General features: G+C 39.0%; 1 protein-coding gene across 1 annotated transcript in view; it reads right to left on the bottom strand.

Annotated features, from left to right (window-relative positions):
* Positions 1–2570: 2570 nt before the first annotated feature.
* Positions 2571–13993, bottom strand: part of cnot1 (CCR4-NOT transcription complex, subunit 1) — a 38028-nt gene continuing 26605 nt past the window's right edge. The window contains exons 39-49 of the mRNA XM_051689609.1: positions 13058–13289; positions 12679–12924; positions 12362–12525; positions 12148–12265; positions 11932–12033; positions 8824–8997; positions 8532–8681; positions 8191–8371; positions 7901–8033; positions 7500–7634; positions 2571–3424 (exon numbers count right to left, since the gene is read on the bottom strand). Coding sequence (XP_051545569.1) covers positions 3346–3424; positions 7500–7634; positions 7901–8033; positions 8191–8371; positions 8532–8681; positions 8824–8997; positions 11932–12033; positions 12148–12265; positions 12362–12525; positions 12679–12924; positions 13058–13289 — 1714 coding nt within the window. The 3' untranslated portion in view covers positions 2571–3345. The remainder of the gene's footprint in view (positions 3425–7499; positions 7635–7900; positions 8034–8190; positions 8372–8531; positions 8682–8823; positions 8998–11931; positions 12034–12147; positions 12266–12361; positions 12526–12678; positions 12925–13057; positions 13290–13993) is intronic.

The following is a 13993-nucleotide window of genomic DNA, read 5'->3' as shown; positions in this document are numbered from 1 at the left end:
TCCTACTGGGAACTCGTAATTTCCGACTCCCGAGTACAAATAGAACACACTATTATTCCGAGGATGTAGATACTGACAGGGAGGATGTAGATACTGACAGGAGACTGTTATGGTGTGTTCCATTTACCTCAGAAGTCGGATGTCAGAGCTGGGAATGACATCACACCAGAGTTGACCATGTTCCAGTACACAAGTAGGAAAACCAAGATGGACGCATCCAGGAAAACCTTTGTTGAGCTTGCTCTTTCGGAATACAAACGGAGTGGGGGAAGTAGCCATTGTTAGCAATACCAGTCGATAAAAACACAGTGGTATTTTGCACAGATAATGCAGAATTATCATGTCCACATATAGAGGTTGGAGAGTACCGGGTGCACCATTGAGTTTGAGACACAGACAAACAGAAGTGCTAATAAACAATATATTACTACCGTTTCACTTACTGTTGATGCGCTGAGCAGCCATTTTGGATTCTGAAGTCGGGGTTGTTGCGGTTCCTCCGAGTTTCTGAGTCAGAACTCTGACTTGAGGGGGCGTTCCAGTTAAAAGTTCCTACTGGGAACTCAGAATTTCCGACTTCCGATTACAAATGGAACGCACCATTCAGGGAGCTCTGTTTAAACTCAGCAGCAGGGAGACGAGAGCTCTGCATGTGTGTAACGGTCAAAAGAACATCCTACAATGCTTGCAGCAGCTCACCAAACCCACTTTTTAACTCACAGATTCCACAAACATTCTTAAATACATTATGCAGTGCTGACACTGTATTCTGGGAAACACTTGAGAGGCCCCTCAGGCTATAAAGTGTACTTGAATTTGCAAACTCTGCATATGTAGACAGGATTCTCATTCTGTACACCATACACATTTCACTCTCTGAAATTCATTTACTTTTTAATAAAATGTTTTTTTTTTTTTTTTTGGGAAAATGTGTTCCAGATGCCAAAATCTGCCCTTGAGTTGTTCATTCAACAGCAAAGTATTTGCTATTTTGGGAAAAATCTGAGAGGTTAGAAAGGCCAACAATCAACAATTCCACTGTGAAGTGGAATATGAGAGGTGGTTTAATTAATGAAACTTTTGACTCACATTCCACCAGTGAGCAAAAAGACTGTTCCAAATGACAAAGTAAAAAAAAAAAAAAAAAAAAAAAAAAAAAAATAAAGCACAAACAAGACATCCGTCTAGCACATGTTTACAAAGGAAAACATCACGGAAGGACGTATAAACACTTTAGGTAGTTCCTAAGGCTTGTTGGAAAAAACTGTGGGAATCCACTCCAAATTACATTCGCATTATTTAAAAACGGTTTAAAAATGAAAATTTGGGTCAGATGTTTGTTACCGGTAGTTTCTTTTCCCAATCACTTTCATAACATCATAAAATGTGGCATTATGAGTTTAGCAACGTGGTGAGAGGTCACGATGTAAATGAACAGAGGCAAAATTTTGTTTCCACTGTGTAACCATTAGGGAATCACTATGTATCGGGTGCCGATATTTATCGGCCAATTATTGACCAAATTAAAACCATAATCCTATAGGTTATAAGCATGAAAACAGATTTAAGAAAACAGATGGTTTAATTATTAGTAACACACCTTGTAAAAACTGTGAAATCAAATGTACATTCCAGAAATAATAATAGCTACAATATCTAGAATGGTTGGCACGCCTAGGAACATGAAATATCTTTATGGTAATGCAGAAAAAAAACGCCATAAATGGACGTGACAGCTGTGAAAGCAGCACTTACCTACAGGCTACATGAGGGAAACCATCCAAAATGCTTTGAAACCAGCAGACTATGACTATCTGGATATTGGTATGATATCCATTAATTATGCTACATGATTGAATTACAATTGAAATTGCAATATGCCCTTGTGCGATTACTAAATCTTAAAAGTCTGCGTTTAAAACTGCAAAAACAAGTGCAAACATGTTTTAGAAGTACAAAATAACCTTTTTCATATCAATCATCATATGTAGGTATTTTTCGTATCTTTTATCTTTATCTTGTATGTATCTTTCACTGTGGCTCTTTAAAATGTTGGCCTGTCCTATGTTCAGATCCAATGTTCAATGGAAATTATTTATTTTTAGAATACTTACAAAGCTTTTGTACCTCTGTAAATTTAAGCATTTAAAATGGATCTGAGGACAAAATAAGGTAAGTTGTAAAATATCAGTATCATTATCGGCCAATAGTTTTTTTGTTAAAATCAATATTGGCTAAAACATTTCAGTCTGTGGATCGCATCCTAGTAACCATAGTAGCGGCAGTAAAGAAGTCTCTTGGCATCTTACTGACGCTGTCATTATGGGAAGCAATGTACCAGATATCAACAACACTGTCTGAACAAACATATCTAATTTCATCATTTACAAAATGAAAGGACTTAAGATTGGATTTGAAATTTCCTTAGTTGGGTGCCGTGAATAAAGCCTAATAATTCTGATTGATACTTTAGACCTTTTTAAAATAAAGTTCAACTACATTACCCATCACCTCGGTTTCAAATTAAACATTTTAACATACCAATACATGAAAATGACAGTAGGCCAAGGTGCAGTTCAAGTATTTAATGCGGTAACTACAGAATGCATACATACAGGAAAATAAGTAGCGGGAACTAAAGGCAACTACAAAGTACTACAAAATACAACACGCGGACCAATACATTTACAAAACATTCGAAATCCTTACAAAATGAGCTGTATTGGTCCTTTTTTGTTCTGCAAGTTGAATCTTTGTACAAACTCCAAAGATCCAATTTACCAACAATTTTTTTTTTTATATATTTCCACAATTGTACAAGTGCCAGGGAGAACCTCCAATCCAATATCAGTTTCCTCACAGGTGCAAACTTGTGACCCCCTCCCCCCCTCAGTCCAGGACATCCATCTGATCCTATCAGCTCACCATACTGATAGCTCTCCCCATAAAAACCAAATGTCAGAAAATAAAAATAATAAAATAAGACAGCTTCCTTAGCCACTACCAAGCTTCCAAACAAAAGTCAATCAGTCTTGAAGGCAAAAAATACATTTATGGAGAGTTGAGGTGGGGGACCAAACAGCCAGGAGTGAAATGTGCTCAAGTGTGTCTCACCTTTGACAAAATTATGCAAAATCTGCTCTTGACTGTCCCTTTCTAATATTTACATTTATCATGTTCGGGGGGAGGGAAGAAAAACAAAAATAACTCCTCAGATCAGAAGTCGTCCAGTGGCGGAAGGCGGACAGTAGTCCAGTGCCAGCTTTGTGTCGATCAGATGTGCTGGGTGTTGGTTGGGGGGAGAGGGAGGGCTCTTTCTCTGGGCTCAGGAGTGGATTCAGCAGCCTAACTGGCACCTGTTCCCTCCATCACCTGCTGGGCCTGCTTTTGCCCCATGCAGCACTGCGCCACTGACTGGAACAACCTGTGAAGAGACAAAGAATGAGACATTTCAGTCACTGCTGTTTTTTGTTTTTTATTAAAAGTGTAGAAAAATGCACCTGTGCCATTCCTCCCATTTCAAAACCTAGTGAGCTGCCTACATATCCCGACACAAAGGCTCAAAATGATTTCAAAGGTTTCAAAATGATTATGCTGCCTCCTAAGATATCTTGTTTTGATCAAATTCTAAGGCAGCGTCATATGTATCCTTCACACTACATGTAGGAATGCACCGATATTAGAAGTGGGCGATATACTGGTAGACATAATAAACCGGTAGAAATTTGGCAACCAGTATACATTTTGTGATTACCGTCTGTATTGCGGTTATGCAAAATCGCCAACGTGTGGCAAGACATTTGGACCTCATTCTGTCAGAGAAATTGAGAAGGTGGGGTGACTTCACGTGAGACTGAGAGAATTTAAGAAACAGGGTTTTTCAGGTACTGACAATTTTTCAGCGGCCGCCCAGGCAAAATTTCAGGCAGCAAATTCAATGACATTCTTCTTGCCTTCTGAATATGCTTCTCATTAGGGATGGGCAGATCGATACTAAAGTATCTTCAGATACTGATGTGGTATCAAGAACATCGATCCTCACATAAAATAACGATTATGAAGATTTTTTTTAACTAGTGATATTTTTATTTAGATAACATTAATATTAATGCATCTCATAAGCTTTGAAGTGGAAAAAACTATTATATTAGTGAATAATTGCATGGCACAGGAACTATTTTTTTCTTCCGCTCATCTTGATGCGCAGAAATGCTAAGATACACTAGCAGTCACAGACAGCGCTCACCCTTTCAGTCATAGCACTCGTTCAAAGAGGGAGCAGTGCTTTCCTGAAGTAATGACAGAAAAACAGCATCTGGAGTTATTCACACTAAGTAATGACAAACCTAGATGTGACATTTATAATGGTCTAGTGTGACCATTTTTACAGGTTTATTTAAATTCAGAGTTGTTAAAACATTGATAATGATCTTTAATCCTTGTTAATAAATGATACCCTTATGAAAACTACCCATAGATTTACTGTAGTAATATTGTATTAACCATAACTGTAGTAACCATGTATTTTTTTTGGGGGGCAATAACCAAGGTTGATACAATTAACCATGGTTTTACTACAGCATTACTGTAGTATCCATATGGTAACTTGGTTTTAGTAATAGTAACCATATAATAATATCTATGGTTAATTTTGAGGTTTTACATGTGGCGTATACTTACTAATTTTTAAAGGGTAAACAAAGCAGCCTAATAATTTTCTGTTTAGGCCAATATATATATATATATATATATATATATATAAATAAAAGTAATAATTTAAGTTACTAATTTTATCCAAAGAATCTGTACAAATTAAATTTAACAGAGGTATCGGTATCAGCGATATTGGCCTAAAAGTACTTGGTATCGCCCATCTCTAGCAAAGAGATATATATTGTAATATATATTTTATACAGGTGCATCTCAATAAATTAGAATGTCGTGGAAAAGTTCATTTATTTCAGTAATTCAACTCAAATTGTGAAACTCGTGTATTAAATAAATTCAATGCACACAGACTGAAGTAGTTTAAGTCTTTGGTTCTTTTAATTGTGATGATTTTGGCTCACATTTAACAAAAACCCACCAATTCACTATCTCAAAAAATTAGAATATGGTGACATGCCAATCAGCTAATCAACTCAAAACACCTGCAAAGATTTCCTGAGCCTTCAAAATGGTCTCTCAGTTTGGTTCACTAAGCTACACAATCATGGGGAAGACTGCTGATCTGACAGTTGTTCAGAAGACAATCATTGACACCCTTCACAAGGAGGGTAAGCCACAAACATTCATTGCCAAAGAAGCTGGCTGTTCACAGAGTGCTGTATCCAAGCATGTTAACAGAAAGTTGAGTGGAAAGGAAAAAGTGTGGAAGAAAAAGATGCACAACCAACCGAGAGAACCACAGCCTTATGAGGATTGTCAAGCAAAATCGATTCAAGAATTTGGGTGAACTTCACAAGGAATGGACTGAGGCTGGGGTCAAGGCATCAAGAGCCACCACACACAGACATGTCAAGGAATTTGTCTACAGTTGTCGTATTCCTCTTGTTAAGCCACTCCTGAACCACAGACAACGTCAGAGGCATCTTACCTGGGCTAAGGAGAAGAAGAACTGGACTGTTGCCCAGTGGTCCAAAGTCCTCTTTTCAGATGAGAGCAAGTTTTGTATTTCATTTGGAAACCAAGGTCCTAGAGTCTGGAGGAAGGGTGGAGAAGCTCATAGCCCAAGTTGCTTGAAGTCCAGTGTTAAGTTTCCACAGTCAGTGATGATTTGGGGTGCAATGTCATCTGCTGGTGTTGGTCCATTGTGTTTTTTGAAAACCAAAGTCACTGCACCCGTTTACCAAGAAAATTTGGAGCACTTCATGCTTCCTTCTGCTGACCAGCTTTTTAAAGATGCTGATTTCATTTTCCAGCAGGATTTGGCACCTGCCCACACTGCCAAAAGCACCAAAAGTTAGTTAAATGACCATGGTGTTGGCGTGCTTGACTGGCCAGCAAACTCACCAGACCTGAACCCCATAGAGAATCTGTGGGGTATTGTCAAGAGGAAAATGAGAAACAAGAGACCAAAAAATGCAGATGAGCTGAAGGCCACTGTCAAAGAAACCTGGGCTTCCATACCACCTCAGCAGTGCCACAAACTGATCACCTCCATGCCACGCCGAATGAGGCAGTAATTAAAGCAAAAGGAGCCCCTACCAAGTATTGAGTACATATACAGTAAATGAACATACTTTCCAGAAGGCCAACAATTCACTAAAAATGTTTTTTTTATTGGTCTTATGATGTATTCTAATTTTTTGAGATAGTGAATTGGTGGGTTTTTGTTAAATGTGAGCCAAAATCATCACAATTAAAAGAACCAAAGACTTAAACTACTTCAGTCTGTGTGCATTGAATTTATTTAATACACGAGTTTCACAATTTTAGTTGAATTACTGAAATAAATGAACTTTTCCACAACATTCTAATTTATTGAGATGCACCTGTATATAGTATATATTTATTTTTAAACCAATTTGTATTGATTTTTTCAAAAATGTAACTATATTTTAATACATATCGTTCTCGTGATATAAAATTAGTGATCTCGTGATATAAGATTTTGGTCACATCGCCCACTCCTAACCGATACCATTTTTTCCTCTCTTGATCCAATTCCGATACGGATCTTGATCAGATTCCAGTGTTGTTTTTTTCATAATCAGTTTAGAATATCTAAACCTCACTGTGTGGAACTGATTGAGGGTACTCTTTTCAATGAAAAGAAAATAAAAAGATCGAACTACATATTATTTTACAATAAAATAGAGAAAACAAAAAACGATTACCGTACATAGTGTGTAGCCTTTTAGGGAAAAACTTCATTTTTAAATAGGCGAGGATCAAGAATGGAGAAAGCTTCCCGGGGAAGCTTGCGAGAGGTAGCACCAGAGCATCCTATGCAGAACACTTTTCATCGGAGATGTAGTTCGTGCGGCACACTCCCATATTGCGTGCTGCTCTGAGAGCTGAAAACAGCAGCGCGCCATCAGCCCGCACATGCTATGTGTGCGCATGCAGACTATATAATTATTAAATGCAGAAAATTGTATGTTTAAGAGACTTTAGATAAAATGCACTAGTCATATGGACTACTTAAATGGTGTTTTTATGGTTCTTTCATTTCATTTTTGGAGCCTGGCGGCAACAACCATGGCTAACACACAGTATCAGATTTGGATCGGGCTCTTCGAACCGATACCCGATCCGGTTAAAAATGTCAGTATCGGAGCAGATACCAATCCAGGTGCATCCCTAACTGCAAGTCTCCCGTACAGAGCGCCATTTTCGTGATGCAGAGAGTTGCTATCTATGTAGAGCACTTTAAATCAGTCACATGTGTGGTTCCATCTCTGTTTGGATGCTGCCTGTGTAGACAGCTTACTGGGATTTGGAACTAAACCCTTGAGCAAGAAAAAAAAAAAAAAAAAAAAAAAGAGATTGCTCACTTCTCGATTTCTGGGGCACAGTGCACAAAGTCATGGCTCCAGAACTTAAAGGCAGGGTTCTTGATCAGCTCAATAAAGGTTATGAGCAGACCCCATGGGTGCGGCCTGTTCACAATCAGCCTCTCCAGCAGTACCCTGCAAGACATAATCACACTTATTAGACACTTTGGTAAGCAGTAACATTTCTTTAAAGGGATAGTAGTTTAGCAAAACATGAACATTTAGTCATTTTGTCTAAACAATGAAAGTGAATATTGACTGAGGCTGTCATTCTCCCAAACATATTATGAGTTCTCACAAGAAAACAAGTCATATGGTTTTGGAACAAAATGTGGGCAAGTAAATCCCCGATCTATCCCTTTAATGACAGAAAGGACAGGAGAGGGAGGGGTTTGCCGTACCTTGTGATCTGCTCTTGAATGGCTTCAGCATTGGCCTCGGCAAACAGATAAAGCATGGTACAGCTAAAGTAGTGCGTGTGGCTGTTTGGGTAACGCAGCTGATTGGCTATCGCATTCAGGAACAGATAGCGGCCTGTGGGCAAAGGAGAATAATTTGAAAAGGGAAAACAAGTCCTAAATCTTAAACGCTAGAGCACAAAGGCAAAATTCATGAAAACCAAAGACTAAAGTCAACTGACTGCTGCCATAATGCTTAAACTTTCTAGCTTACAAACGGAAAGGTGTCTCACCTTCAGTGTCCAGGTCGACTGCAAGGTTCTGGAAGATGTCCATGTGTGCTGAGTGAGTGATGGTGCTCATGGAGGGAGTGCTACCCTTGTTGTGGATGTGAGCAATGGCCTGGGTGCCCACGTACAGCACCAGAGCATTTATCAGCTGGATGTTGTAGCGGTTGCCTGGCTCATTAGACACCTGGAGGTAGAGTAAGATTGTATCAAAATAGTACCAATATTAAACAATCTACATAAGTTGATAGGTCTCATACAAGGTGCAAAAAATAATATAAAAGCTAACTTGTTAGATGTTACTCTTATTGTGAATTGTTCTTGAGATTCAGAGTGATGCCCCCTACCTGCAGGTTGCTGCGCAGCTCAGAAAGGAAGGTGACAGGAGAGCGGGTCTTTAGGTACGAGTCAAGATCCTTCTTAAACTGGGAAGGCATAACACCAGTGAAGTTGGTAAGAATGCGGGGAGCAATGTTGATCTCACTCAGCATATCCACCTGGCAAACACAAGAATTATTATACATTTCACAGTTCAACTGCAGGCATAACTGAGGTCTAGACTGAGTCTTGAATTTATGGCCTATTTCACAGACAGAGTGAGCTTAGAGCTCAGATTGAAATTTAAATGTGTGATTCTACCTTCAGATTAGGGGTGAATGGGTCTGGAAGCCTCATGTTGCGGGGGAAGGCACTCAGGATCAAGTTCCTCAGCTGGATGCAGTTGGGTGGGATGACATCACAGAAGCCGTAATGGTAGTCGCACAGGAATTCTGGGAAGTCATGGAGCAGGACAAGCAACACACGGAGTGTTCCCTTGAAAAAAAAAAATGGAGACACAGCCAAGCTATTTTGAGTAGTGTTTGACGCATATCCATTGCAAAAAAGGCTCTTTTTTGCAGAGTCCCGACAAATTACCGAATAACCCGAGGTTATCCAAATTACAAACAGTTACCATGCACATCCCTATTTTGCACTAAACTCTTTTTAGTCAACTCTCTTTTTGGGATCCTTTACATCATGAGAAAATGTTACTGGGATTTAGGCCTACAGGGTTTACAGGCGTTGTTGTCATGACAGCGAAGTTGGAATACTGGATAACTTAACACAGACTTGAGGTTAGTAAGCAATTTTATCACACTTGAGTCATGTCAATACATGTTTACGTATTGTGGCTATACTTTTGAAACAGTGTTTATTTAATGTTTTGTGTATTGGGCCCATTTACTTTTAATATTTGTGCCTTATTGAAAGCAATTTTTTCTTTAGAATTTATGTTAAGTGTCTAAGCAGTCATGGTTTTGGTGGCAATGCCTGCTCTAAGTGCTATTCTCAACTCTTTAGAAGATTGAACAAAATATCAAAATCTTTGATTTGCAAACTCGTCTTCACCCATTCACACATTTGACACATGATTGATATACAGCAAAGTGCTCCCAAACGTTGTTTTTTGTCTCGACTCACATTTTGATGTTCAGCCATCTCTACCGTACGTGTGTTTTGAAAGTGAGTTGTTGTGCGTAACTCTAGGGCTGGACAATTAATCAAAATAGTGATGTGACAGTGTGATTATCAAACCACGAGAGCAGCGATTTAATCAAATAAATAGTCTGAACGCTATGCCCGCTATGTTTTGTGTTTAGTGCCTTCTTAAATACAAGCAGGGTCAGTGTATTACACGTGTTTTCAGAGCAGTTCTGTGCTTGATAAACACAAATTTGATCTACCTAGTCCCCTGAATGACAGATGTGCTCCAAGTTTGGTTCGGTGTGCTAACATGCATTGATCGCGTTATATTTAAAGTGCTCAAGATTCACTTTAATTTTTGCACATTTGTGTAATTTCACATGTTTGTCCGCTACATTTTACTATACAAATGTAAAATAACCCCATGGCACAGAGGAGACTGAAGCATTTCACTCCATTAAAAGGCTGTTGTCAACTCAAATACAAACAACAGAAACTGTTGTTCCTTCAGTTTTCCGCCAAAATAAAAGCTTCCACCAAAATAAAGGCTTGGTTTAACCGGACTGCATAGTAATGCAACGAGACAGTTAAGAAATTAAAGAAATTACTACTGAATAAAAATAATTATTATTTTTATTACAATAGTATAATATAGAAGTTGACAGTTTCAAAAAAATAAGAGAAACTGAACTAGCAGACCCTTTCACAAATTGAAAAATAAATATTACACAGTAGGGCTGGGAATTGCCACAGACCTACCAATTCGATATTACAAATGATATTTCCTAGCAGATTCGATATGTATATGTATGTCCTTTTTCTCAGAAAGAAATGTCTATTGAAGAACAGTTGTGTTTGAAATGACAATTGCTTTCATTCTGTAATATATAATTTGCAGGTAAAAGGTTGGGATGTGTACAACTAATTTAACACTACCAATGGACCAGTCATTGTGACTAGTTAGTGCAAAGGAATCCATGTATAAGGCTGCATTATGTCCATTTGTATTTGTGGGGGGGGGTACAGTGTATTTTTATTGTATACAGTCTTATTGTGTATACTGTATATTATTATTATTTTTTATTTTGTATACAGTCTTCCTATTTTGTGTATACTGTATATTATTAGGTGTATATTGTGTTGTATAACAGATGTGTAAACAGTGTTGTGTAAATCAGATGTTTATTGTAATTGTCGTACTGCTATGTTGATTGGAACCACGCCCAAGACTTTCACCCACTGTTGCACTTGTGTATATGATTTAGTGACAAAAGTGATTTGATTTGATTTATCATAATGATAATTTTGCAACAAACAAAAGGAGGCTAAAAGAGTAAAGTTGTTCAAAAACCATTTCTGGGGCTGAATTATGACACATGACAATTCAACTGCAGTCCCAGTGTCATTGCATGTTATTTGCATGTGCATCCTGAGATAGTCTGAGATCCTATCCAGCATTCTCATAGCAACACTATTCTTACAAATTGCTCCCAGATGACTGACAGAGAAAAAAAAAAGTGAGAACTCACAATTTGTTCCGAGAGTCATGATCGCGCAGCGGGTGTTGGCGCCAAAGCACAAATGAACTTCTGAACAAAAAAGCATATCAGACACCAAGATCGGCGGCATTTCTTTCGTCTGTTCTTCAAAATATAATCAAGGTGTTTCTTCAAGCACGTGTCTTTGTGTCTAGAGGAATTTCTTGTCGACAGTGGCGGGTAAATGTGCAAAATTACCCACCACTGCGCATGAATACCCTGGTTGTTAGATTATAAATATTGTGGGGGCGCGACAGTTCACGGCATCCAACAGTTTGGTAAGCCTTTTTACAGATAAACTATTTATTAAAGCAGTGTCAGACAGATCTGCAGAATGTCTCCTGAAAAATACTCTCCACAACACCTGAACTGAAGTCTATTTTCATCTGGGAAACTATTTTAAAATTGTTTGGCTCAAGAATCGTGATTTGTAACAGAAAAAAAAATTCCCAGCCCTATAACACAGAAGACTTTTTAAAGAGGACTCAAGTCAGAATAACTTTCTAGAACAGTATTTCCAGTCGGTTGGTTTAATTTTGATTAAAAGAAATCAACTTTATTTTTTTAAATCGGTTCAAATTGCAATTGCAGATTTTTGCTGTTAAGCCCTACTTGAACCCCTCCTGTCCCCCCCCCTTTATATCTTTTCATGAGCTTTTTTTTTTTTTTTTTTTTTTTTTTTTTTTTAAGACCGAGGTATGAACAACTGGTGCTGAACTAGAGGGGTTTCTTTACACTTAAATACCTTGTATAGAATTTGCATAGGTTTGTTGAGTTCAACATTCCTTAGGAAGGGTGCAAGATACTTGAACAAGTCAATCAGCAGCTGAGCATACATGGGCCAACCCTGAAAGAGAGGAAATAGACACTGAAGGCAAAGGATGTAGTCCTCAATTTGATGAATAGCATCAATATGGGATATGAAAGATGGCCCTTCATGTATATCAAACAGCACACACACCTTCTGTTGTGGGGTGTGTGCAAGCATCCTGGCAATGAAGATGCGGTGAGAGATGAGCTCCAGCCAAGCATACACGAATCCAGGAGCTTTAGTCGGCCGAAGGATGTGGAAGGTGTTGCTGAGAAAAAGACCAATGTCCTTTAAAATGTCTGTTCATAGACTGTGACATTGGTATTCTTGCTATTGTGGTCAAATACTAAAGCTGTGAGCTTACCAGAAGGCAGTGAGGGTCTGGAAGTTGATGGTCTCCAGCACGTGCTCTGGAGCATTGAGCTCCAGTAAGAGCATGATGAAGATTCGGTGGTATGGCAGCTGCTGGAACTCTGTCTGCCTTACATCATGATCCTGGATCAACACACCCACTACGATGCCCAGAACCTGCACCAGGAAAGCGAACACCATTAAATGGACTTCCACAGACAGCCAGAACAACATTTCCAAGTTCCAGAAAAACTAAAAAATTTTTGCACTAGAGAACTTTCTAAATGTCTCAGCAAACTCAACACATCAAAGCGCAGTAAGCATCCTGACCTTGTTGAGCAAATTGATTTTGGTGACCGTGTTGGTAGCCTCTCCGGAGTGTTTGACCAGTAGGGCGATGAGCCGAACAAAGGCATCCAGGTTATGATAGCACTTGGCCCTGATGATGGCCGGGCTGGTGGTCGGGTGCTGCTGTTCGGCTTGAGCGCGGTAACTGATCTCCACACACATCTCTGTACACAGTCGAAAGAAGCGAGTGATCAAGTCATCGGTCTTCAGGATGCCCTGCTGGTGCATCTGTGAGAGAAAAACAGAGCATTATAAAGACAGTATTAAGGCGGGCCAATTCAAAACATGCAGATAAAGTCAGAAGAATCTGCCTATGTAAGAAACGGTCTTGGTGAGGATCAGAATAAGAATCTTGGCTAACCTGGCCAACAAATGCAGAGAAGGCCTTGGTGCTGTCCCTGCCTGCGGCTGCTGAGTGGTAGAGGTTGACCCATTCTCTCAGCAGGTACTCTGCCTTTTCTCTGAGGCCTGGTGGATCATCATACTCAGACGCCTGAGAAATCCCAGAGTGCATCATGAAGTTTGGCCCACCATGGTGACGATCGATCATGGCCTCGTAGTTGGAGCGGACCACATCCATCAGTTGGGGCAAACTAGAGGTTTACACACAACGTCCAGTTACTTACAATTTATCATTAATGAGGTATTTAGCAGTCACTGTAGCATTAATAGCAGTAATAGTATTATTAGTAGTAGCTATCGTTGTAGTAGAAATAAAAGCAGTTGTAGTAGAAGCTGTCGTCATAGTAGTTTTAGTAGTAGCTGGCATTGTTGTGGTAGTAGTTTTAGCACTACTAGAATTAATTGTAGTAGTAGTCATCATAGGAGTATTAGTGGTAGTAGTAGCAGCCATTGTAACAGTAGCAGCAGTCATGGTGGTAATAGTAGCCGTTTTAAAAGTAATAGCAGGTTAATCGTCGTAGTAGTTTTAGTTTCTAGTTTGTCGTAGCAGTATTAGTGGTAGTAGCCATTGTCGTTGTAGTAGCCGTTGTTGTTGTAGCAGTTTAAGTAGTAACAGTAGTAGCAGCAGCAATTGCCATAGTAGTTTTTTCTACTTCTAGTAGTTGCTGTCGTAGCAGTTTTAGTAGTAACAGTAGTAGCAGCAATTGTCATAGCTGTTTTAGTACTTCTAGTGGTAGTAGTAGTAGTTGTAATAGTGGTAGTAGCCGCTGTCGGTGTAGTAGTTTCAGTAACAGTAGTAGGTGCAGCAATTGTCATAGTAGTTTTAGTACTTCTAATAGCTGTCGTCGTAGCAGTTTTAGTAGAAAGAGTAGCAGCAGCAGCAATTGTCATAGCA

The sequence above is a fragment of the Myxocyprinus asiaticus genome, chromosome 46 (assembly GCF_019703515.2).
Source record: "Myxocyprinus asiaticus isolate MX2 ecotype Aquarium Trade chromosome 46, UBuf_Myxa_2, whole genome shotgun sequence".
NCBI classification, from domain to species: Eukaryota; Metazoa; Chordata; class Actinopteri; order Cypriniformes; family Catostomidae; genus Myxocyprinus; species Myxocyprinus asiaticus.
The sequence above is the reverse complement of the archived record's forward strand: the minus strand, read 5'-3'. Positions and strand labels throughout refer to the sequence as shown.